The 22,454-nt window shown below is 44.7% G+C and overlaps 2 protein-coding genes across 4 annotated transcripts in view; one reads left to right on the top strand and one right to left on the bottom strand.

Moving 5' to 3' along the window:
* NUP188 (nucleoporin 188) overlaps window positions 1-18,309 on the bottom strand; it is a 51,075-nt gene extending 32,766 nt beyond the window's left edge. For all 3 annotated transcript variants that reach the window (XM_080927270.1, XM_080927271.1, XM_080927272.1), the window contains exons 1-8: window positions 18,267-18,309; window positions 11,546-11,600; window positions 10,499-10,572; window positions 9,972-10,056; window positions 9,769-9,849; window positions 9,159-9,203; window positions 5,137-5,229; window positions 4,881-5,000 (exon numbers count right to left, since the gene is read on the bottom strand). In XM_080927270.1, the coding sequence (XP_080783396.1) occupies window positions 4,881-5,000; window positions 5,137-5,229; window positions 9,159-9,203; window positions 9,769-9,849; window positions 9,972-10,056; window positions 10,499-10,572; window positions 11,546-11,600; window positions 18,267-18,298 (585 nt within the window). In that variant the 5' untranslated portion in view covers window positions 18,299-18,309. The remainder of the gene's footprint in view (window positions 1-4,880; window positions 5,001-5,136; window positions 5,230-9,158; window positions 9,204-9,768; window positions 9,850-9,971; window positions 10,057-10,498; window positions 10,573-11,545; window positions 11,601-18,266) is intronic.
* Window positions 18,310-18,427: 118 nt separating this feature from the next.
* DOLK (dolichol kinase) lies at window positions 18,428-20,497 on the top strand. The gene has a single exon (XM_080927545.1). It carries the CDS (start codon window positions 18,723-18,725, stop codon window positions 20,331-20,333), a length of 1,611 nt encoding a protein of 536 aa, XP_080783671.1. The 5' UTR covers window positions 18,428-18,722; the 3' UTR covers window positions 20,334-20,497.
* Window positions 20,498-22,454: the final 1,957 nt, after the last annotated feature.

Here is a 22,454-nt window from a genome sequence, read left to right as displayed (position 1 = left end):
CGTATGATTAAAGAAACAATGTTATTTCTATGGCCCATTCATCTACACTTCTGTACAAAGCAACAGTCTTGGATTCTGTCTCTTTTCAGCAATGTGCCAAATGTAAGAACTGATTCTGATTCGGCCTATTGTCTTTCTCTAAACAAAATAACATGTACACTAATTACTTGGCCACTTTTTTATTTAACACTGTCTCAAGGATGGCTCCCTTTCTCCAGTCCTTTTCAGAGAAGCATTAAGCAGATTTGCTAGTATTTAGCTAGCTACTTCTTTTTAATGTTGCAAAGAATTCCCCTGCATATAAATGTTGTATATGTTCAGAGTCCTCTTAGTAGAGTACTGGGGGGGAGGGGTAGGTGTGGGGGGGGTATTTTATGACAGTCTCATGTCCTTGAACTTACTACATAGGTAAGGCTGGTTCTGAACCCATCCTTTTGTTCTGTTTGCTAAGTGCTGAGATTATAAGTATGCACCACTTCTGGCTTATTACCAATCTTTGCTAATATAATCATATTATGATACCCACAGAACAATCTGGCAAAAACAATCAGAAAAAACAAAGACCTGGACAAGTTCAAGCAGCCATCACAATCTATGACTGTCAAGCACACATTATTTAAGTAGACATGAACACAGTATATTTACCAAAACAATCCCTCAATAGGAAAAAACCATGGGACACTACTTAAAGACAGAATCTTACCTTATTCCCCATGCTATATGACTGGAACCTGATCTAAGAGCCGAGGGACAGTACCCTGTAAAGCACTACAAGAAGCTGCTGGCTATGGCTCATGACTGTAATCCTAGGACTCAGGAGACTAAGATGGCAGGATTAACTGTAGATAAGGATGATCTAGGAGACTGAGTGAGTTCTGATAAGCAAGCCTAGGCTATAGAGAAAGACCCATTTCCAAAAAAAACCAGCCAGGCATAAATGGCATACACCTGAAATCCCAGAAATCGGGAGGCAGGAGGACCAAGAGTTGAAGTCTATCCTCAGCTCAAGGTCAACTAGTGTTATAGAAAAATCCTGTTTCAAATAATAAATAAAATAAGTATGAAGATACTAATCATAACTGAGTCAAATGAAACAGAATCAACTAGGTATGATGGTATGTTTGTAACCCTGGCACTCAGAAGGCTAAGGCAGTCTGACTATGAGTCTCAGGCTAGCCACAACTACAGAGTAAGACCCTCTATCAGAAAACTGACAAGACAGTCCAGAGGGTAAGGGCACTTGCTGCCACGTTTAATAACCTGAATTCAATCCCCAGCACTCATAGGATGGTCAGGAAAGAACCAGCTCCTACAATATTTCCTCTGACCTATGTATGTACGCATTCTGTGGAATCTATATGGAACCTATATATGAACACCACATCGACAAACTAACACACCTTGTGGAATAAAATAGAATTATATATTAAAATTAAACACTAGGACTCATCTTTTTGGGGGTGATGGCAGAACAGGCAGTGAACCTAGGACCTCACTTTTGAGGCAGGCACTCTACGACTTCTGAGCCAAAGCCCTAGTTAGATGTCTCCTCTAAATTCTACACTAAACTGGTTTCCTTCTTCTTTTCTTAAACTTAGCTTTTAGAAAAAAGCATGGGTTGAAGAGGTTGCTCAGGGGTTAAGAGCACTGACTGCTCTTCCAGGGGTCCTGAGTTCAATTCCCAGCAAACCACATGGTGGCTCACAACCATTTGTAATGGAATCTGAAAAGAGTAACGGTGTACTCATATACATAAAATAATAGATAAATCTTTTTTAAAAAAAAAAAGGAAAAAGTCTGCAATAGAGATGGGACCCTGGTTCAACAGATGGTGACCTACTAGCTCTAGTACCATATAACTACAGGTCTTAGTTCCTACTAGTCAAATGCCACTTTCTTTTTCTTAAATGTATTTTATTATGTTTATGGATGTTTTGCCTGTCTGTAAGTCTGTGTACCACATTTGTATAGTATCTGCCAAGGCCAGGAAGGTGGTGTTGGATCACCAGGAACTAAGGTTACAGATGACTATGAAACACCATTTAGGTGCTGGGAATTGAACACAAGGTCCTCTGGAAAGACAACCACTGAGCCACCTCTCAAGCCCTCAAGTGTCAATTGTTTCCCACTCTGTAGTGGTTAGCATATGCTTGGCACAGGCAGTGTCACTATTAGGAGGTGTGGCCTTGTTGGAGTGTCACTGTAGAGGTGGGAGCCAGTCTTCTAGTGGTCTTCAGATGAAAATGTAGAACTCTCAGGTAGGTCTGACTACCCCATGCCTGCCTGGACACTGCCATGCCCCCACCTTTTTGATAATGGACTGAACCTCTGAATCTGTAAGCCAGCCCCAATTAAATGTTATCCTTGTATGAGTTGCGCTGAGGGGGCTGGAGAGATGGCTTAGCGGTTAAGAGCACTGACTGCTCTTCCAGAGGCTCTGAGTTCAACTCCCAGCAACCACATGGTAGCTCACAACCATCTGTAATGGGATCAAATTCCCTCTTCTGGTGTGTTCAAAAACAGCTACAGTGTACTCATATATAAAATAAATAAAATTAGAACAAAAAATGTTGCCTTGGGCACGGTGTCTCTTCACAGCAGTAAAACCTTAAGATACTCATTAACTTCCCACCCGTTTTGTGTCCATTTACACACTAGTTTCCAGCTTTGTATGACGATTCTGTCTCTGGGCTCGGTCCTTTCCTGCAGTTAATCACTGTACTGTCAGGAAGCAGAGGAACAGGGCAATGGTGCACATTACCTCCACTATTTCAATTTTCCAGCAGCACAGAAAACATTATAATCTGATAAAGAGAATTCCTGGCTCCCTTTTATATGGTGTTTAGAATCATTCATTTTAAAACAGCAGATTAAAACATAAAAGTATGTTTTTTCTGGAGACATGAGAACCTTCTGTCAACAAACAAACAAACAAATGTGATAAGGAGCTGGGCATGGAGATATATACTATTAATCCCGGGATGTAGGATGCATAGGCAGAATGTCTGAGATGAGGCCAGCCTGGTCTACACAGTGAGTTCCAGGACAGCCAGGGCTACATAGAGACTCTCTGTGTCAAAAACAGAAAAATTGTGGTATTGTGTCTTCCCATTCAGTTACGGCTTTCTGCAAGTACTTTGTTCTTTTGCACAGTTCTGTGCATTTGGACTTTAGGTTTCATTAAGCTTCTTTTTCGGGATCCTGTTTTCATCACTATTTTATGTTTTACTGTGAGTTTCCTAAGGAGGCAGTAAAATCCTATGCATTGCATTGTAAATGGCTCAGTTTTCTTACATTTTTATTTATGCATATGTGTCTTTGTATATATTCCACATACGTGTAAGTGCCCTTGAAGGTCAGAAGAAAGTGTTGAGATTCCTTGGACCTGGAGTTAGCAGTGGTTGTGAGCTACCCTACTTGGTGCTCAGGACAGAACTCAGGCCCTCTGGAAGAAGCAATAAATACTTCTGCCTACAGAGCCCACTCTCCTCTGGGAGCACAGTGTTGGGAAACATGGGAGTAGCCACTCATGTCTTTGCTAGTCAGGTGTTCTACCACTGCAACACAGTCTTGTTAAGTTCTTCAGGTTGGCCTTAAACTCAATCTCTATCTCAGATTGGTCCTTGAACTAACCATAGTCCTGGTTCTGCCTCCTAAATTGTGAAAGTGAGCTTTTTTGTACATTGTGGGAGGGTTGTCTTTGTATTATTCAATTGTTAATTTTGTACCAGCAGAGACAAGAGGGCTGGCTAAATCTTGGTATTGTTATTCTTACGGCTTATTACTTTCCTTGGTCTTTTGTAAGCATATACCTTCCTAACTGACTGATTGAGGATCAATAGCTGTGTAGGTATAGGAGAGAGTTCAGGTGTGGGAGAAGAACCGGGAACTGCACATGGAGGAAGTTGGAGGAGATGGGGTATGGGAATGGGCATATGACTGGAGCTGGACAAGGATGGTCAGGTTAAGTTGGATGAGCTAACTGAGCAATGGCCTAAGCTAAGGCCTAGGATATAATAAAGTCAGTAAGTCTCTGTGTCACTATTCAAAGGCTGGTGGGTCCAGGAAACTCCAGCTATACTAACTAACTTGGATTTCCGACCTGTAACATTAAGCCAAGCTTTAGTACTTTTCTTATATCATGTATTTAAAATTGTTAGCATTTGTTTATGTCGAAGTTTGTTTGGTTTGCTGCTCAACCATATTGGGAAAGTTTGCTACCACTGAATAGCACCCTCATACAAACACGTTTTTAATGTTAATGTATTATTTTCAAAATAAGAAAGTATCTTGGTGTGGTGGCGTAGCCTTTAATCCCAGCACTTGGGAGTTGGGAACAGTAAGGTTAGGTGCTCAAGACTAGCCTTGGTTATCTAGGGAGTTTGCGGCTACCCTGTAGAAACTTCTGTCTGCAATCAAAAGCAAGAGGTGATATTATGATCTGTACAGTACAGTCTGGCACTTAGAAAGGAGCAGACTAGTATTACACACGGCACAAAAAGATCACAAAGAAACAAAACTGGTGTGCGAGGCTGAGGCAGGGGGCTGCTGTGATGCAGGCGCAGGCAGCCTGGGTGAAACAGAGTGAGATGCTATGCTCACTCAGCCTACCCTGGCACTTGCCCCCCAAAAGGATTACATTAAGTGCTAAGAGAATATTTTAGAGAACAAAGAAAAACCAGAGAGGGTTGAGTTCCTAATACAAATGAGGAAAGAAAGAAAGATAAAATGAACCAAGCAGAGGCTCTGAATTAGGGACCACCAATCACTTTTGTTCTGGCCCATTCCTATACACATGCTCAGGTAAGAGACCTCACTAGCGCTCCCTGAACAAGGCACGTCTCTCTGCTGAGCTGGAGATAAGCCCAAGGACTACATACCATGAGATTGCCATGCGTCTCCCAGGTCGGTGCTTCTGTCCTGTACAGCTCCTCAAACTGTTGTCGGTACTTTAAAACTAGCTCCTTCTCCAGTTTGTCAACACAGTCAGCATATTCAGCCTTAAAAACCAGAACACAGTAACTCATGTGTAGAATAAAATGTAAACATTCAAATAATTTCATGAATGAGTTACATGAAATTTTTTAAATCTGAAGGACACAGGATAGAGAGAAAAAGAAAACCAAGCAGGTTTACCCTGTAGGGATGGCGTTCATCTTGGAAATACGTCAGAAGATGTAAGACACAACGAAGAATGCAGGTTCTTTCTTCATAATAATAATCTGCTATCTATGGGGGGAAATGCAAAATTTCAAAATCAATCACTCTTGCAAAAAGAAGACTCAACATTAAAACTGCTGATAATCAAATCTTTCAAAACTGTGAATGGAGGGCAGGGAAGGCAGCTCAGTGCATAAAGGTCAACAAACCTGACACCCTGAGTTCAAGCTCCAGGTTCCACATGTTGGAAGGAGAGAACCAACTTCCACAAGTTGTTCTTTGACCTCCACATGCTCGCTATGGAGGTATACACAAGAAACAAATATTTTAAATTCGCTTCATTTTATTTTTGTTTGTGTATAGCACATGTGTGCAGCTGCCTACCACTGCCAGAGGAAGAAGAAGGGCAAGTAGTGCGCCGGAGCTAGAAGTAAGATATTCATCAGCTGCTATGGGAGCTAAGAACCCAACTGAGGCCTCAACCACTGAGCCACCTCCAAGCCCTAAAATAACATTTTTAAACACAAACAGAAAAGTCTGACAAATATCAGTAATCACAGAAATATAACCACATTGAATTAAGAACCTCCACAGTCATATGCCAAGAAAGACTAAAGGAATTATTACTTAATAATCTGTACTGGCTCTTTTTGTGTATCACCTTGACACAAGCTGGAGTTAATCGAAGAGAAAGACACTTCATTGAGAAAATGCCTTCATGAGATCCAACTGTAAGGCATTTTCTCAACTCGTGATCAAGGGGGAGGCCCAGTCCTTTGTGGGTGGTGCCAGTCCCTGGGCTGGTAGACCTGGGTTCTGTAAGAAAGCAGGCTGAGCAAGCCAGTAAGTAACACCCTCCATGGCCTCTGCATCAGCTCCTGCTTCCTGACCTGCTTGAGTTCCAGTCCTGACTTTCTTTGGTGATGAACAGCAATGTGAAAGTATAAACTGAATAAACCCTTTCCTCCCCAACTTGCTTCTTGGTCACGATGGTTGTGCAAGAATAGAAACACTGACTAAGACAAATTGATGCCAGCCCAGTGAGGTATTCCTGTGACAGCTTGACCATGTTTTGGGGAGGACTGTAGGAGGACTTCGAGCTAGAAGAGCCATTGGGATGTTAAGAGCTCTGTGGGATGTTCTGTAGGAGCCTGGAGATAATGTTGAGAACAGTGCAGAAGGTGGAGGTGTGAAATTTCAGAGGGAAGATTAAAGCCTCTTGTCAGGGCTGTTGCTATTTTGATTGTGAAGATTCTGTGGTTTTGGTTAGCTGGGGCTGAAGAATCAGCTGTGATTAACAAGATTCCAGAACTACTAAATTGAAAGCTTTGCATTACTGGGAGTATTGATGCTGGTCAGCTGCAGCCAAAAAATTTGTTGGTGATTTAGAAGAGACCAGCATCACTGAGGTGAAATCTGAAAAGTATCTTCTGAGCCCAAAGACGCTGTGTTCTAGAGATAATCAAGGTTGTATCTCGTGCTGTGGCTGGACTTGGTCATGTGTAAGAGTCACCCAGGTGGTGCTGGTTTTGAAGGAATGAAGGGGTCATGGAGAGCAGCTGAAGCTCGGCACTGTGAGAAACCATGGAAGGTCATTGGTGAAGTTGCAGCCTCAGTTACAATTAGTGCTCCAGGACTGAAGGGGTCATGAATAGAAGTTGAGGCTTGGCACCATGAAGAGAGCCTATGAAAGGCTATTGGTGAAGCCTAGTTGCAGTGGAGGACAACAGTGTTTTGGAGATGCCAGTACCATGAGATAACCACCAAGAACAACAGCGGCAGTGGAGTACAGGCAACTGGAGCCTGGTAGACAAGGTGTGTGCTATAGAGAGCATAGCTGGAGAAGTGACCCAAGACTTGGGAGGAGCCCAGAAGTTCGTGAGTGGATCCCAGACATTGGATGGTTAGAGTTTGATTTTGCTTTTGATTACAACTGTGCCCGGATATTTTTCCCTCTTGAGGGAAGTAAGTGGATGGAGTCCACAGCTAAGAGACTTTGAATTGTAAAAAGACTGATTTTAAAAAAAAAGATTAAATATTTTAAAGGGATTGTAATTTTAAGATGTAAGAATCTGTAAAGACTTGAGACTTTTAAGGTTATTCAGATCTTGGGGATGAATAAGAAAGTGAGGGCTGAGGCTTAATAGTGTTGTGTGTGTCAAGTTGACAAGGGGTCAATTGTACTGGCTGGTTTTGTGTCAACTTGACACAAGCTGGAATTATCACAGAGAAAGGAGCCTCAGCTAAGGAAATGCCTCCATGAGATCCTGCTGTAAGGCACTTTTTCAACTAGTAATCAAGGGGGAAGGGCCCAGCCCACTGTGGGTGGTGCCATCTCTGGGCTGGTAGACCTGGGTTCTATAAGAAAGCAGGCTGAGATCCTTTCTGGTTCATAAAGTATGATGATAGGGCGTTCATGCTGCTGCGTGACATGTGCCACCCATTAAACCTTGTTACAACCTGGGCACATTACCCGTCTGACGTGGAAAAAAAAAAAAAAAAAGAAAAGAAAGCAGGCTGAGCAAGCCAGGGGAAGCAAGCCAGTAAGTGACATCCGTCCGTGGCCTCTGCATCAGCTCCTGCTTCCTGACCTGCCTGAGTTCCAGTCCTGACTTCCTTTGGTGATGAACAGCAATGTGGAAGTGTAAGCTGAATAAACCCTTTCCTCCCCAACTTGCTTCTTGGTCATGATGTTTGTGCAGGAATAGAAACCTTGACTAAGACATAATCTAAACAAATTTCCAAAAAACATTTTTTTTCTCTAGTGGTTGGTATGATGTTGCTTATATTCAAATGCTAAATTCTGGCAGCCAAGATCTGGTTGCCTACCCCCACCCCCGATGAGGGGATTGTCATAAACACCAAATAATGCTATGTAACCTTGCTTCCCAAGTTAATTGGTTAAAAAGTTGACTAAAGCCTGTAACTGGGCAATAGGTATAAGTAGACATGTTTCATTTACTTTGCTGAGGTTTCAGGTAGAGGAGGGAGAGAAGGAAGGACACAGACACTGGAGGAGGCCGCCATGAGAGGAGATGGACCATGAGCACATGGCCATGAAAACCAGCAAGTAATAAGGGACATTATGGCTGGGAAATGAGTTAGAATAGCTTCAAACCTGCCCTATCTAGACTTACGGCTTTTAAATAAAATACCTGGATTGTGTGTCTTTTATATGGGCTCACAAGAATTTCTAATTCCTTCTACAATTTCTAGCATGAACTCTCAAAGGGTCCAAAAAATACAAAAGATACAAACTAGTAGGTCAAATAAAACAAACATGGATACCAGAGCTGCATGCTCAATCATGTTGCAAGCAATAAACTTAAGCTGCATTGAGTGTCAACAGGAAATATCCAGAATTCAAATCACCGGGACAGTCCTCAAGAAAGAAGGCTGCAGGACAGCATATAGAAATACAAACCAATCCCACTGAATGTAAACTAAAAAGACTGAGAAGGGGACTCAGTGGAGGATGCTTGCTTAACATCCCTGAATCCCTAAGTTATCCTCCCCACCCAAAATCTCAAGTTAACTGAGCCTTGGAAGATAGTCATCCCCAAACAAGTTCTCAGCACCAGCAGCAGAAAGCACTCTGGGGAAAATTCCCCAGCTGGAACCTGGGGTTAAGAAGCCTCAGCTAAGACCTAAAAACTGAGGCAAGAGGAGGATGTGTCTCACATACCTTTATTACCCAGCACTGTGGAGCAGAGGGAGGTGCATCTATATAGTGAGGTGGTCTAAACACTGAGTTCCAGCGAGCTGGAGAGATGGCTCAGGGGTTAAGAGCACTGACTGCTCTTCCAGAGATCCTGAGTTCAAATCCCAGCAACCACATGGTAGCTCATAGTGAGTTCCAGGCTGGCCAGGGCTATACAGTAAGACCTTGGCTCATAAAAAAAAAAAGAAAAAGAAAAGGCAGGAACACTCAGGAAAACAGAAACAAGAAGCTGCCACACAAGTGTCCACCAAAGAATGAGACAGTAGTCAGTGCTTACCTTCAAGGTTAAGGCCTGGCTCTGCCTCTCATCTTGCAGGACAGTCTGAAGGAAAACAGAGCAGTCAAGAAGCTGTCTGACAAGCAAAGTTCAACTGGCAAAGAAAAAGATGCACCACACCCTTCATGACTGCTCTTCTATTCTGTTTCTGTAAACATCTCTACCTTGTTTAAGCCAAGTCTAACCAAACTGATGCTAAAATCCTTCCCCCCTCTCCTCTGGTCCATCTCTTTCTACAAAAGATTAAGGCTGGGCAGGGCAGACTGGATGTTCTCTCAGATTTCCCACTTACATGTAATTCTTTGACATTTCAACCCCTGCAAGAATAAAGACAGGTGTCTTCTTAGCACACACTGGGATGTCTCTTTCCAGCCTGTAAAAGTCTTGCCCAGCTGGGCAGTGGTGTCACATGTCACACCCCTTTAATCCCAGCACTGGGGAGAGAGACAGGTGGACCTCTGATTTTGAGGCCTGCCTAGTCTACAAAGGCAGTTCCTGGACAACCAGGGCTACACAGAGAAACCCTGTCTTTAAAAAATAAATAAATAAATAAATAAGCTTTCTCTAATTTCTTCTGTAAAGGGCAAGGGAGCTGGGCAGAGCCACAAACCTTTAGTGAGTCCCGAGTACCCCTATAGGCCTCCTGAAGGTAACACTGCAGCAACTGCACACTCTGCTCCTCATCGAGACCCTAGAGCAAGAAGCACGACGTCAGTACCAGCCACGAAGCTTAAAACTGTACTAACCTCATTAACAACGAAGCCGCAGGCATCCACAGCAGCACAAGCTGACGCTGTGCCAATTTTTACTCACCAAGAATTTGCTGACTCTTAAGCCCAGCTCCTTCAGAGGTGACGCTACATCTTTATTAGCTTTCACTCTTTCCGCTGAACTTGGACTATGAGAAAAATGCTAAGTTATTTTCCTCATTCACAATGACCACCAAAAGTATAAAATAAAAACACTCAATGGCACTGGCCTTCTTTTTTCCTTTAGTATCTTTAAATACACACACATCTATAAACTTTGTAACACAGAACTAGCTATGCCCATGTAGTAAAATCAGGTATGTGCCTTATAAAATAGTTACAACAGTGTGTGCTTCCAGGTCTGCGCTGTCATGCTCCTTACTTTGAAAAGAATTATCCAGGCATGGTCAGATCTTGGGATCTGCCATTGGACAGGGTTGCTGACCACTTTAGTTCCCTTCCTTTCAGACACCCAGACTTGCTCACTTGCTAGTGAAGCAATTTTAAAAGCACACAAGGCAGTTTTGTCCATGCTGGAGTCCTGGGGGTTAAGGAGAGGGACTGGCATCACTAGACCTGAGAATGGCATACCTGGGAGGTTTGTAGTAAGAAAGCCCTTCTAACAACCGCTGCCAATATTTATTCAATTCCGCCTCAATCTGATTCTGCAAAAGAACAAGGCAATTACACAAATTCAACCAAGTCAGACTTCAGGATCACACCACACACACATGCACGTACATACATACATACACACACTCACACTCACCCTCACATTTCTTTGTGTCCCTTTGAAATGTTTCCACTATTTAAAGCACCATTTCTCAACCTTTAGGTCACAACACCTTTTGGGGGGAGGAGGGGTGAAACGACCCTCCCACAGGGTTTTCTAAGACCATTGGAAAATAAACATTTTTGCATTACAATTCACAACAGTAGCAAGCAAAGTAATTTTATTGTTGGGGGTCACATGAGGAGCTTTATTAAAGGGTCACAGCACTAGGAAGGTTGAGAACCATTGGTTTAAAGCATTCTGAACACAAAATTTTGTAATGTTTTCTTTGATTGGTACTGAAGTATCATTTATGGAAATATTCATAGAGTGGCTTTCTAATGATTACATTATTTTACTAAATAGCAGATTATGTCTGTCATTTGTCTAAAATGCTAGATACACTCCAGAAGTCGTTTTTTTTTTTTTTTTTCTTGTTCTGTTTGTTTTAATATAATCACTCTATGGAGCTAGAGAAATGTCTCAGCAGTTTAAAAACACTGGCTGCTCTTTCAGAGAACCCAGGTTCAATTCCCAGCACCCACATGGTAACTCACAACTGTCTAAAAAAACAAAAAACCTGTGTGCATAAAAACAAGTAATCATTAAATAAAAAATAAAATCACTGTATTGTAATGAACTAGATTAAGGCAGCCACTGAGTACTCTTGCAGAAGACCAAGTTCAGTTCCTACTACCTACACGGCAGCCAACAACTATCTGTGACTGCAGTCCAGGGTATCAAATGCCCTCTTCTAGCCTCCTTGACATCAGACATACATGTGGTATATATACATACATGCAAGCAAAACACTCACATACATTATAAAAACTCTTAAAAAATCGGCCTAGAACACTTCAACTCACCAATTCTCTAAGAGCTGACCTCCCTAGTAGAATTGTCCAGAGTTCTCTACTGCTCCTGAAAAAAAAAAGCACAGACATAATTTTGTTCTTTTAATAAAAAAAAAAAATTGATATTCAAAATAAACATAAAATGTAAGAACATAGAATTTTTTAAATTGTTTCTTCTTTTTTTTTTTTTTTTCCTGGAACAAAATTTTCTCTTTTCCCCCAGTCAGCCCCAGTGGGTTCACCTTTTCAGGCTCTGGAGCTAGGACAGGAAGTAAGACGTGTGACTATTTCTTCATGGGGAATTAAACTGTTTCTCATTTTTATTATTAGTAGGATTTTTGATACAAGGTCTCATACCATAGCCCAAGCTGGGCTGAAATTTATTACTTAGTATACCCTGGTCTCAAACTTAAAGCAATTCTCCTGCCTCAGCCTTCTAAGTGCTGGGAATTCAAGAATGAATCATTGTACTTGGTCTAAAAGTATAAGATATTACCTTAAGCCACATAGTATATAAAAGACAAAGACAATGAATCCCATAGAGTTCAAGGCCAGCCTGAGCTATGTGGGAATGTCATCTCTGAAAACTGTGCTGTGCTAAGGAACAAGCTGGACATGCCATACTGATGTGTCTAATTTATCTCGGGTTCTAAACAATGAATAAAGTGGAGCACAGTCAAAGAAGCTCCTATCAGTCTGCGGCTAATGTACAAGCCTGTGTCTGCACATGTCAACATGTATTCAAGGCACAGATTCACCCCAAAGACAAGATTTAAAGAGAAAAAACTGAAAATGATTTTTCTCATTAAGACTAAATCACAAACAAGGGCCAGCAAGATGGCTCAGCAGGTGAAGCTGCTTGCCACCAAGCCTCCCGACCTGAGTCTAATTCCTGGGACCCACATGGAAGGAGAGACCAAGCCTTCGAATTATCCTCCGAGCTCCACACATGAACTATGGCATGCATACCCCCTTCATGTGTACAAGAAATAAGCACATATAATGTTAAAAGAGAGAAAAAAACTAACACAAAGAGTTAGAGCCATGTACACCACAGCTGTCATCAAGAACGTCCCATCAAAGGCATAAACACACCTAAAATTATTGTTCCTAAGTTAATGCATTTAGAAAAACAACTTTGATTCTATTAAATTCATAGCTGCCATCTCCCACACCACTGCACTGGACTATCTATAACCTTTTTCTGATACAAGGATAACATTCACAGTCCAAAAATAATTGGGGGATTAGATCTAGTTATTGGAACAAATTTTTCTCTTCAAGCTGATAATAAAGCAGCCTCAAATAATGACACAGAGGTGAGGACACTGAAGAGATCCAGTGGTGTTCTGAAAGTCATCACACACTCTGTCAAGGCACGCTTACCTTCTTTGGTTTACTTATTTGACAAGCCTGAACTTAGCAAATGTAAAAGTGAGGGCAATTGCTGTATGTCCAGTACCCATGAGACATGTTCAGTGTTGTTTGAAGATTCTAATGCACAGTTGCAGAAACGGCTGCTCAGCCGACAGTGCTTGCTCAATAAGCATAAACCCTTAGTTCCAGCTCCAGCACCACATAAGTCAGACCAAACGCCGCTACCCGTGATCCTAGTGCTGAGAAGGTGGAGGCAGGAAGATGGGAAGTTCCAGGTCATCCTTGGCTACATAAGTTCAAGGGTCATGTAACAGAAAGAGAGAGAAAGAGAGGGAGAGAAGGGGGAGGGATGGAGGGAGGAATGGAGGGAGGGAGAGAGGGAGAAAGGGAGAGAGGGAGAGAGGGAGAGAGGAAGAGAGGGAGAGAGGGAGGAGAGATGGCTCAGTGGTTAAGAACACTGACTGCTCTTCCAGAGGTCCTGAGTCCAATTCCCAGCAACCACATGGTGGCTCACAACCATCTGTAATAGAATCTGATGCCCTCTTCTGGTGTGTCTGAAGACAGCTACAGTGTACTTATATAATAAATAAATCTTTAAAAAAAAAAAGAAAGGAAGGAAGGAAGGAGGGAAGGAGGGAGGAGGGAAAGAGGGAAGGAAGAGAGGGGCTGGAGAGCTCCGTGTGCTTGCTGCTCTTCCTGGAGGCCTGTATTGGGCTCCTAGTAACTCTAGCTTCAGATCTAACACTGTCCTCTGGCTCCTGAGGACACACACCACGTTGGCATACACAGGTACACACATACACATAAAATTCTAAATTTTTAAAATAAATTAAAAAAATAAAATTCTTGGGCTTTAGAAATGGTTTAATGGTTAAACACAATGGCTGCTCTTCCAGGACTTGGGTTCAATTTCCAGCACCCACATGGCACAACTGTCCGTAACTCCAGGGGATCTGATACCCTCACACCTATGTACATAAAATAAAACTAAAAATAAAAAAGGTGATAAGCATCTATAAAGATGCTAGGAATCAAATCTGAGTCCTCTGGGACAGCCAGTGTTCTTAAGCCACTGAGTGATCAATCTCTCACTAAATAAATCCCAGTGTGAGAGGGATTTATCTGAGGGTCTCAACAGCACTAATCACCACTGATCCACACCCCAGCCACAAAGTGAAGTTTTTATTTAAAAAAAATAAAAAAAGGCCAAGATTCTGACAAGCAACAGGAAAGGAACTTGCCCCTAAACCTTATGACCTAAGTTTGATCCCTGGAACCCACATGGTACCTCTGACTTCCACACACACGAGGTGGAACATGCCTACATCCATCTCTATGGACCACTATTATTGTCCTCAATACAGTATCAGGAAATACGGATTCAGAGGCCAATACCTGGCCTAGAGTCACGAGGGTAGCACAGTGGAAGCAAGTGTATACTAGGCATGCCTGAGAGCCAGGCCATCACAATAGTCAAGCTGCAGTCAAGATTCATCTTGAGGGGATGGAGAGATGACGCAGTGGTCAAGAACAGTAGCTGCTCTTCCAGAGGTTCTCAGTTCAATTCCCAGCACCCACATGATGGCTCATAACCTTCTATAACGGGGATCCGATGCCCTCCTTTCGGCATACATGAAGGCAGGGTACTCACATACATAAAATACATGAATAAAGAAATCTTTTTTAAAAAAGAAAAAAAAAAGAACTTATCATGTGCTAGGTTTAGTGGCTCCAGCTATAATTCTATAGCTTTGGGAGATGGAATCAGGATGAGGAGGGATTTTAGGGCAGCCTCTATTACACGGTGAGTTCCCAGGCTACCCTGGGCTACATGAGACCATCTCATAAAAACAACTCACCCTGTAAAGTAGCAAATATATGGATTGCAGTGAAGCTTCCAGTTCTTAGTGGCCAACCATTACCTTAATACAGTAGCAGACATATAAGAGGCCGTTATAAATGAATGTGCCATTACATGCTGAGGGTCATGAGATTGCTCAGAGGGTAAAGGCTCTTGTCACTAAACCTGGGGACTTGAATTCTACATAATCTGCAAAAAGCAAGCACTATAGACTGACACTAACAATGGCAAACTCCAGAGGAGCACACGCCTACATGACAGAATCAGAGGGCACTAGAAACTACTCAAGAAAAAAGATTCCATCCCACAGGCAAGGGCGGGAATGTGTAGACACAACAGACGAGGCTGGTTACGACCAACTAAAGGTTCAGGAAGGAAACAGCTTCTGCCTTTATCCTACGGGAACTAAATGTGCACCACATCTGAACTAAGTGGACAGGAGTTCTAGAAGATCAACACCTTATTCTGGCCTCTGTGGCCACTAACACACTTGGTGCACGTTCTTGCTGGCCTACAAACATATACATAAAATAAATTTTAAAAATAAATAAATAAAAGCACATCAGACACTGAACATTATTCTCCTTAGAGACATCCACCTGGTTCAAACTTTTGGGAGAGGAAGGGGCTGCATTGGCTGCTCTTCGACAGAACCCAGGTTCAATTTCCAGTCCCACATGGTGACTTACAACCCTCTCTAATTTCAGATCCAGGACACTACATGAAGGTGATGCACAGACATACATGCAGGCAAAATACTTACAGACATGAAAACAATAAATAAAATGTTCAAAAAAATAATTTAAAGACTTTTGGATGGAAAATATCGCTGAGCTACTTGAGTTATTTATTCTCATGAATATAGTCTTTTTTTCATATTTTTCTTTAAAGATTTATTTATTTTTATGTGTACAAGTACAGTGTAGCTGTCTTCAGACTCACCAGAAGAGGTCACTGAATCCCATTACAGATGGTTGTGAGCCACCATGTGGTTGCTGGGAATTGAACTCAGGACCTCTGGAAGAGCAGCAGTCAGTGCTCTTAACCGCTGAGCCATCTCTCCAGCCCAAATACAGTCTTTTTGAGAAAGTTATGTTCTACACAGAAACAAACACAGCCACTGTCTACCTGACTTCAGAAACCACAGGCTCTCTTGTAAACAAGGGCTTAAGCTTAGCAGCAACAGCTTTTAACTTTTGAGACAGTGTAGCTCTGACTGGCTTTCAGCTCAGAGATCAGCCTGCCTCTGCCTGGACTTAACGTGTACATCACACCAGGCCCAGAAATAGCTTCTCCAAAGTATCTTTATTTTTTTTCACACCCCTGCACCACTTAGACTCTACACACCAACTGAAAAACACCAAGGGACTTCAAAATATCAATGTCCAAACCAACTTTCTGCCACATTCTGAGTGACTTTTGCAGGATTCCGAGTGGTTGAAAGAGCGTCATTCCGGTGCCACTAGCCACTAGTGCTGGCTCCTCTGCACACACCTGCAACTGCAGCAGCAGAATGGCTGAGGGGTGGGGATGGGAGGGTCACACTGCCAGACCAACCACAGCTACACAGAACATTAGGTTTCATGGTCGCTCTAATATGCCTCTAAACAACACTAGACTACAGAGACGGCACCTGATGCAAAGACCAGATTCAGATCCCCAGCGCCCATTTAAAAAGCCAGGCACGTGTGGCAGCCCACCAGTAATCCCCGAGCTCAGGAGACAAGCCCAAGGCAAGAGAGAGAGCTAAACACCCTGAATCAGCTCCAGATTCATTGAGAGACCCCGAGTTGGCAAAATAAAGATGGACCAAGAAAGACACCTGACAGTCTCCCCATGCAAACATGTGCACACCTTACACACAAAGATTAAACGGATCCCCATTTGAAAAGTAGGAACTGGAAATGGTAAGGTGACTTCTAAGACCAACCATAAAGCAGCAGGTAGCCAGGACGGACGTTTTCTTGCTCCAGATCTCAGGCTTTTCAAAAACAGCCCACTGCTAAGAAGCATGCTTTTCAGTGCTAAACGTCATTGTCCTAATAGACCAAGGCAGTACCTAGAACCTACTGCTGGGCACCCTCAGGTTGTGACTCAGTATTAGAGTGCTTGCCTAGCATTAGTGAGGCCCTGGGTTTGACCCCTAGTACCTCAAAACAAAAGTAAAATAAAAACCCTAGGGTCAGTTCAAGTCCTCCCTCAACGATGGGTTTAAAAAGTTCCACAGAAAGCTCAAAGTCTGCTGGCAAGGCAAGATTTTCCTTTCCTTTTGAAAAATTCACTTTATAAAGTTTTCATACAAGTTTTCATCCAGAGCTGTGAACACAAGGTCTAGCATGAAACAAGAGGGGGGAAGAAAACCAAACTGGCCCCTACAAGAATCACACTATCCACAGGAAGCTCCAAAAAAAACTGTTACCCCTAGAAGGTGAAGAGGCTAATATAAAAAAGGACAGGCAACGGGCAATGTGTGTGGTATTTACATGTTTGTTTGGGTATTTAAGGGTTCAGCAGGGAACAAGACAAAATAAAACTAGCAGAGTCAACTCCAGGTGACAGGGAATGTTTACATTTTAGGGGGAGAGGGGAAGACACTGTCTCATCTATAATGTCTGGTTAAGGCTTTAAAGCCTTCGAGCTGAATCCTCATGGGGAATATGACGAGGGCAGACGAGGAGGGCTGTCTATGTATGAACTGGACTTCTGAGTCCTGTGTAACAGGAGGCGCCTCTCCTAGTTGTGAGAAATGAATGAGATAAGGCCTACAAGGCACTTTCCCAGGGTCTGGCGCTAGTAAGCGCTCTTTAAAAGCAAGCAGGGCTCGCAATTCATGTCTGTAATTTCCGCACCAAGGAGGCAAAGGCAAGAAAACATGAATTTGAAGGCCTGCCCGTGATACAAGAGACCTTGCCTCAGAAAAGAAAAACACCCCCCCCCACACACACAAACACAAAAAGAGCACTCCGTAAGTGAGAACTGTATGTTTGTTTGGGGGTAAATCATCTTGTGTCCGAAGCCGGGCACAGCACCCGGAATCTCTTGGAAGATATTGAATCAATATCGGCACTAGCCAAAAATAAAAGAAGGCGGGAACTAAGAATGCCCGCGGGAAGAACTCGCGGCGTGGGCAAGTCACACCCGAGGCGGAGCAGGACGCAGGGACAGCAAGGCGGGGATCGCGGTGGGGTGGGTCTTCCAGGAGACCCGAAATGTCCCGTAGTGCCTACAGGGAGTGTAGTGCAGACAGCGTAGGTGTGTGGGGAAGACAGGAGGCATAAGGACCACGAAGAGAGAAGGGAGAGCGGCCGGCCCGCTCCAAAAAGTGTCCTCGGCGCCGCGAGCGGGAACGGTTTGGACTTAACCGCCTCCCCGGCAAGTGTCCGTCCACCCAGTCCCGGCTCGTCTCCGCCACCGCCGCTGAGTCCCGTTCCCAACTCCCGCCCGGCTCCGACCCCGCGCCTCACGGCCACCCTCCCGCCGCGCCCCACTCCGCACCTCACACACGGCCCACCGGCGGCAGCCGCCATCTTCGCGCGCGCGTCCCAGCCCCGCCTCCATACGCTGCGCCCACGTGACCACGCGCCTCCAGACCGGGGGGAGGGTGGTCTGGGATTAGATCACGTGATGGTGGGCGTGGCTGGAATGGGGCTGTCAAGATGGCGCTGCCCTGGTGTCAGGAGAGTCCGTGTCGGAGGCAGTGGAGCCCGTAAGAGGTGAAGCGTGCAAACATCTACTACACCGTAGGTTGAAAGCGGTGAAAGCGGTGGAGGGTGACTGGGCGCCGGCTCCCAGGCCTCAGAGTGGCCCGCGGTGGAGCACCCTTTTGGAAGCTGGAGAAGGTTGCTGGCTGGGTGAAATTGCTGCCCCTCTGCTTGGCGGGTGGAGGGCCCCAGAGGCCAAGGCGTCCCTAGTCACCAAGCTTCTTCCCCCAAGAGCCCCAGACCTAGAGACATGACCCGACAGTGCCCTCCGCAAGCCCCGGAGTCTGGGTATGCGCTGAGTCGGTCAGTGCTGGCGGAGGCTGCAGTGGTGTTCGCAGTGGTGCTGAGCATCCACGCTGCAGTGTGGGACCGATACTCCTGGTGCGCCGTGGCCCTCGCAGTGCAGGCCTTCTACGTCCAGTACAAGTGGGACCGGCTGCTCCAGCAGGGGAATGCTGTTTTCCAGTTCCGAATGTCCGCGAACAGTGGCTTACTGCCGGCCTCCATGGTCATGCCTTTGCTTGGGCTGGTCATGAAGGAGCGCTGCCAGACTGCAGGGAACCCATACTTCGAGCGCTTCGGCATTGTGGTTGCAGCCACTGGTATGGCAGTGGCCCTCTTCTCCTCTGTGTTGGCACTTGGCATTACTCGTCCGGTGCCCACCAATACTTGTGCCATCTCGGGTTTGGCCGGAGGCATTATCATTTATATTATGAAGCACTCGCTCAGTGTGGGCGAGGTGATCGAGGTCCTGGAAGTCCTGCTAATATTTGTTTATCTCAACATGATCCTGCTGTACCTGCTACCCCGCTGCTTCACTCCTGGGGAGGCCCTGCTGGTACTGGGTGGCATTAGCTTCGTCCTCAACCAACTCATCAAGCGCTCCCTGACTGAAAGCCAGGGGGACCCGGTGGACTTCTTCCTGTTGGTAGTGGTGGTAGGGATAGTGCTCATGGGTGTCTTTTTCAGCACCCTCTTTGTCTTCATGGATTCAGGCACCTGGGCCTCTTCCATCTTCTTCCACCTCATGACCTGTGTGCTGGGCCTTGGTGTGGTTCTGCCCTGGCTGCACTGGCTCATTCGTAGGAACCCCATACTCTGGCTTCTTCAGTTCCTCTTCTACACAGAAACTCGCATCTACCTCCTAGCCTATTGGTCTTTGCTGGCCACCATGGCCTGCCTGGTGGTGCTGTACCAGAATGCCAAGCGGTCATCTTCTGAGTCCAAGAAGCACAGGGCTCCTACCATTACAAGAAAGTATTTCCACTTCATTGTGGTAGCCACTTACATCCCAGGTATCATCTTTGACCGGCCACTGTTGTATGTGGCCGCCACTGTGTGTCTGGCAGTCTTCGTCTTCCTGGAGTATGTGCGCTATTTCCGAATCAAGCCCTTGGGTCACACTCTGCGGAGCCTTCTGTCCCTCTTCCTGGATGAACGAGACAGTGGACCCCTTATTCTGACACACATCTACCTGCTTCTGGGAATGTCTCTTCCCATTTGGCTGATCCCCAGACCCTGTACACAGAAGGACAGCCTGGGAGGAGCAAGAGCCCTAGTCCCCTATGCTGGGGTCCTAGCTGTGGGTGTGGGTGACACTGTGGCCTCCATATTTGGCAGCACCATGGGGGAGATCCGCTGGCCTGGAACTAAGAAAACTTTCGAGGGGACCATGACATCTATATTTGCACAAGTCATCTCTGTAGCTCTGATCTTAATCTTTGACAGCGGGGTCGACCTGAACTACAGTTATGCTTGGATTTTGGGGTCCATCAGTACTGTGTCACTTCTGGAGGCATACACGACTCAGATAGACAATCTCCTACTGCCTCTCTACCTACTGATTTTGCTGATGGCCTAGTACCAGTAGTGGCCGTAATGGGAAACAGGGAAATGGGGAGAATGAATTGTGTCCCCACAGCAGCTAGCCACTTGGACACCAAGGACCAGGGGATGAAAAGCAGATTTGACTTCATCTAGGAAGATGAAGCCAGAAAGTTGATTCAGACCTAAAATAAAGAAGCAAAGCTCTCCTGGTTTTATTCTTGCTGATATTTAAAGCACACACACACACACAAAAAAAAAAGGCTTAAAAGCATACACCAATTCAGGGAAGTTAAATATGATGCAGAGCTCCCATCTTATAATCTGGTATGGCTTAGCTGGAGTGTGTCCTACAGGCAGCAGAACAGAAAGCATAACGCTTAGGTGTTTTGTGTCAAACAAATTTGGTCAGAATCATTGGCCATACAGCTTAACTGTGTAGCCTTGAGAGACTCTAAGCCTCAATTGTTCTGTCTGTAAGATGGGAATAATGACAGTCTGACTCTCTGAATACGGGAAGTCTCTACTGAGAGGAACTGTGTAAGACATCTAAAGTATTCAGGGTGACAGTGGGTACAAGTACTTGCATCATACGACAAGGGACTTAAATCAATACAGAGGTGAAAAGAGAGAAATGAGTCCACAGACTTGTCTTTCAACATCTACTTGGGCATATTGGCTCCTGTATGCCTCCACAGATGTCACACACACATAAGCTAATAATAATTTTAATTATTCAGGCTGTGACCCACCCATGATGGATTAGTATAGGAAGTGTCATTATTACCCAAGATTAATCTTGTCTCAGCAAAAAGCCAGCCAAGATAGGAGGAAGAGAGGTTGTACTTGGAAGCCAGAGTAACCTTTCCTCCCCTGGCTTCACTCAGAGGAAAAACCCAAGAGGGAAAGAGCTGAATGTACAAAGTGTCTCCTGCTTCGCCTAGGAAGAACTGAAGGGAGGTCATAGGTCAACTTGTGTTTCTAGAAAGGCTGAAGAAAGCTGGCCCCACCCTGCTTCTGCTACTCAGAGGGAAGGCAGTAATAGCTAAGATGAACTCAACAGTCCTTACAGTCCAGACCTGTTCAAACCTGTATTCATTTCTTCTGGTGCAGAGGCTGGGGACTTCCTGGAGAATTTCTAAGTTCCTTTGTAGGTGTGAGTGCAGGCTGTCTAGCCCCGTGCCTGAGTCTTCACAGCTCCCGCGGTTCCTACAGAGCCTGGCCAGTGGCAAGAACTTGGTAGACATTTGACTAAACAAATGAGCAGTTGCCTTCATGAGAAGATAAGAGCCAGATTCCCAAGGCCTTCCCCCAGTGAGGCCAGAGGAGGTAAGAACAAGGTCAAAAGTCAGGAATGTCTATCCCTGGGAATCACTGCCAAGCCCTTTCCCTCCGAGCACTGGGCTGCTCCTCTGGGGCCAATGAAAAGTAAGAAGCTTATCTTCACTGGCTCCCTCTCTGTGTGAAAGGAGGTGGCTCAATGTTGGAGAGAGTTTCCCACCAGCTCCCTGCTTGGTCTTACAAAGCATCTGCTGGGCTTTACAGTTGGTAGAAGGCTAGACCTGGGCTACAGAAGTGGCTACCCACCACTCAACAAATAGGACACAGAACTGTACTAGGCCTCTCAAGTCAGTGAAAAAGGAGAGGGCGGGGTGAGTTTATAACCTGGCATTCAGGAGGAGACACTGAAGGAACACAAGTTTAAGGTTATCTTCAGCTATGTATTAAGTTCAGGGTCAGTTTGGGCTATGTGAAATGCTATCTCAAAAGGAGAAAAGAAAGTCTCTCTTTTGTGTAAGGGTCTCACATAGCTCTTGCTGGCCTGGAAGTTGCTTGAACTCAGAGATTCCTGCCTGTTCTGCCTCCCTTTTGGATCAAAGGCATGTGCTAAGACACCCTGCTCAAGATGTTTTTTTAAGATGTCACCAAAACAGCTTAGTGGTTAAAAGCACTTGTCCCATGTTAGGGTTGAAAAGATGGCTCAGCTGCTAAGACACAGTTCATAGAAACTTTGTGGCAGCTAACAACCTCTTAGAACTCTAGTTCCAGGTGATTGATTGACGCCCTCTTCTGGATACCAGGCATACACATGGTGCATGGGTATATATCCAAGCAAAACGCTCATCCACATAAAAAAAATAAAAAGGAACTGGAAAGG

Source organism: Micromys minutus, assembly GCF_963924665.1.
Source record: "Micromys minutus genome assembly, chromosome: 13".
Classification (NCBI taxonomy): domain Eukaryota; kingdom Metazoa; phylum Chordata; class Mammalia; order Rodentia; family Muridae; genus Micromys; species Micromys minutus.
Note: the sequence above shows the minus strand (reverse complement) of the source record. Positions and strands in the feature narration are given on the sequence as shown.

Coding starts and splice junctions, on each gene's coding strand:
- DOLK (XM_080927545.1), top strand. CDS start 18,723: ATGACCCGACAGTGCCCTCCGCAAGCCCCGGAGTCTGGGTATGCGCTG.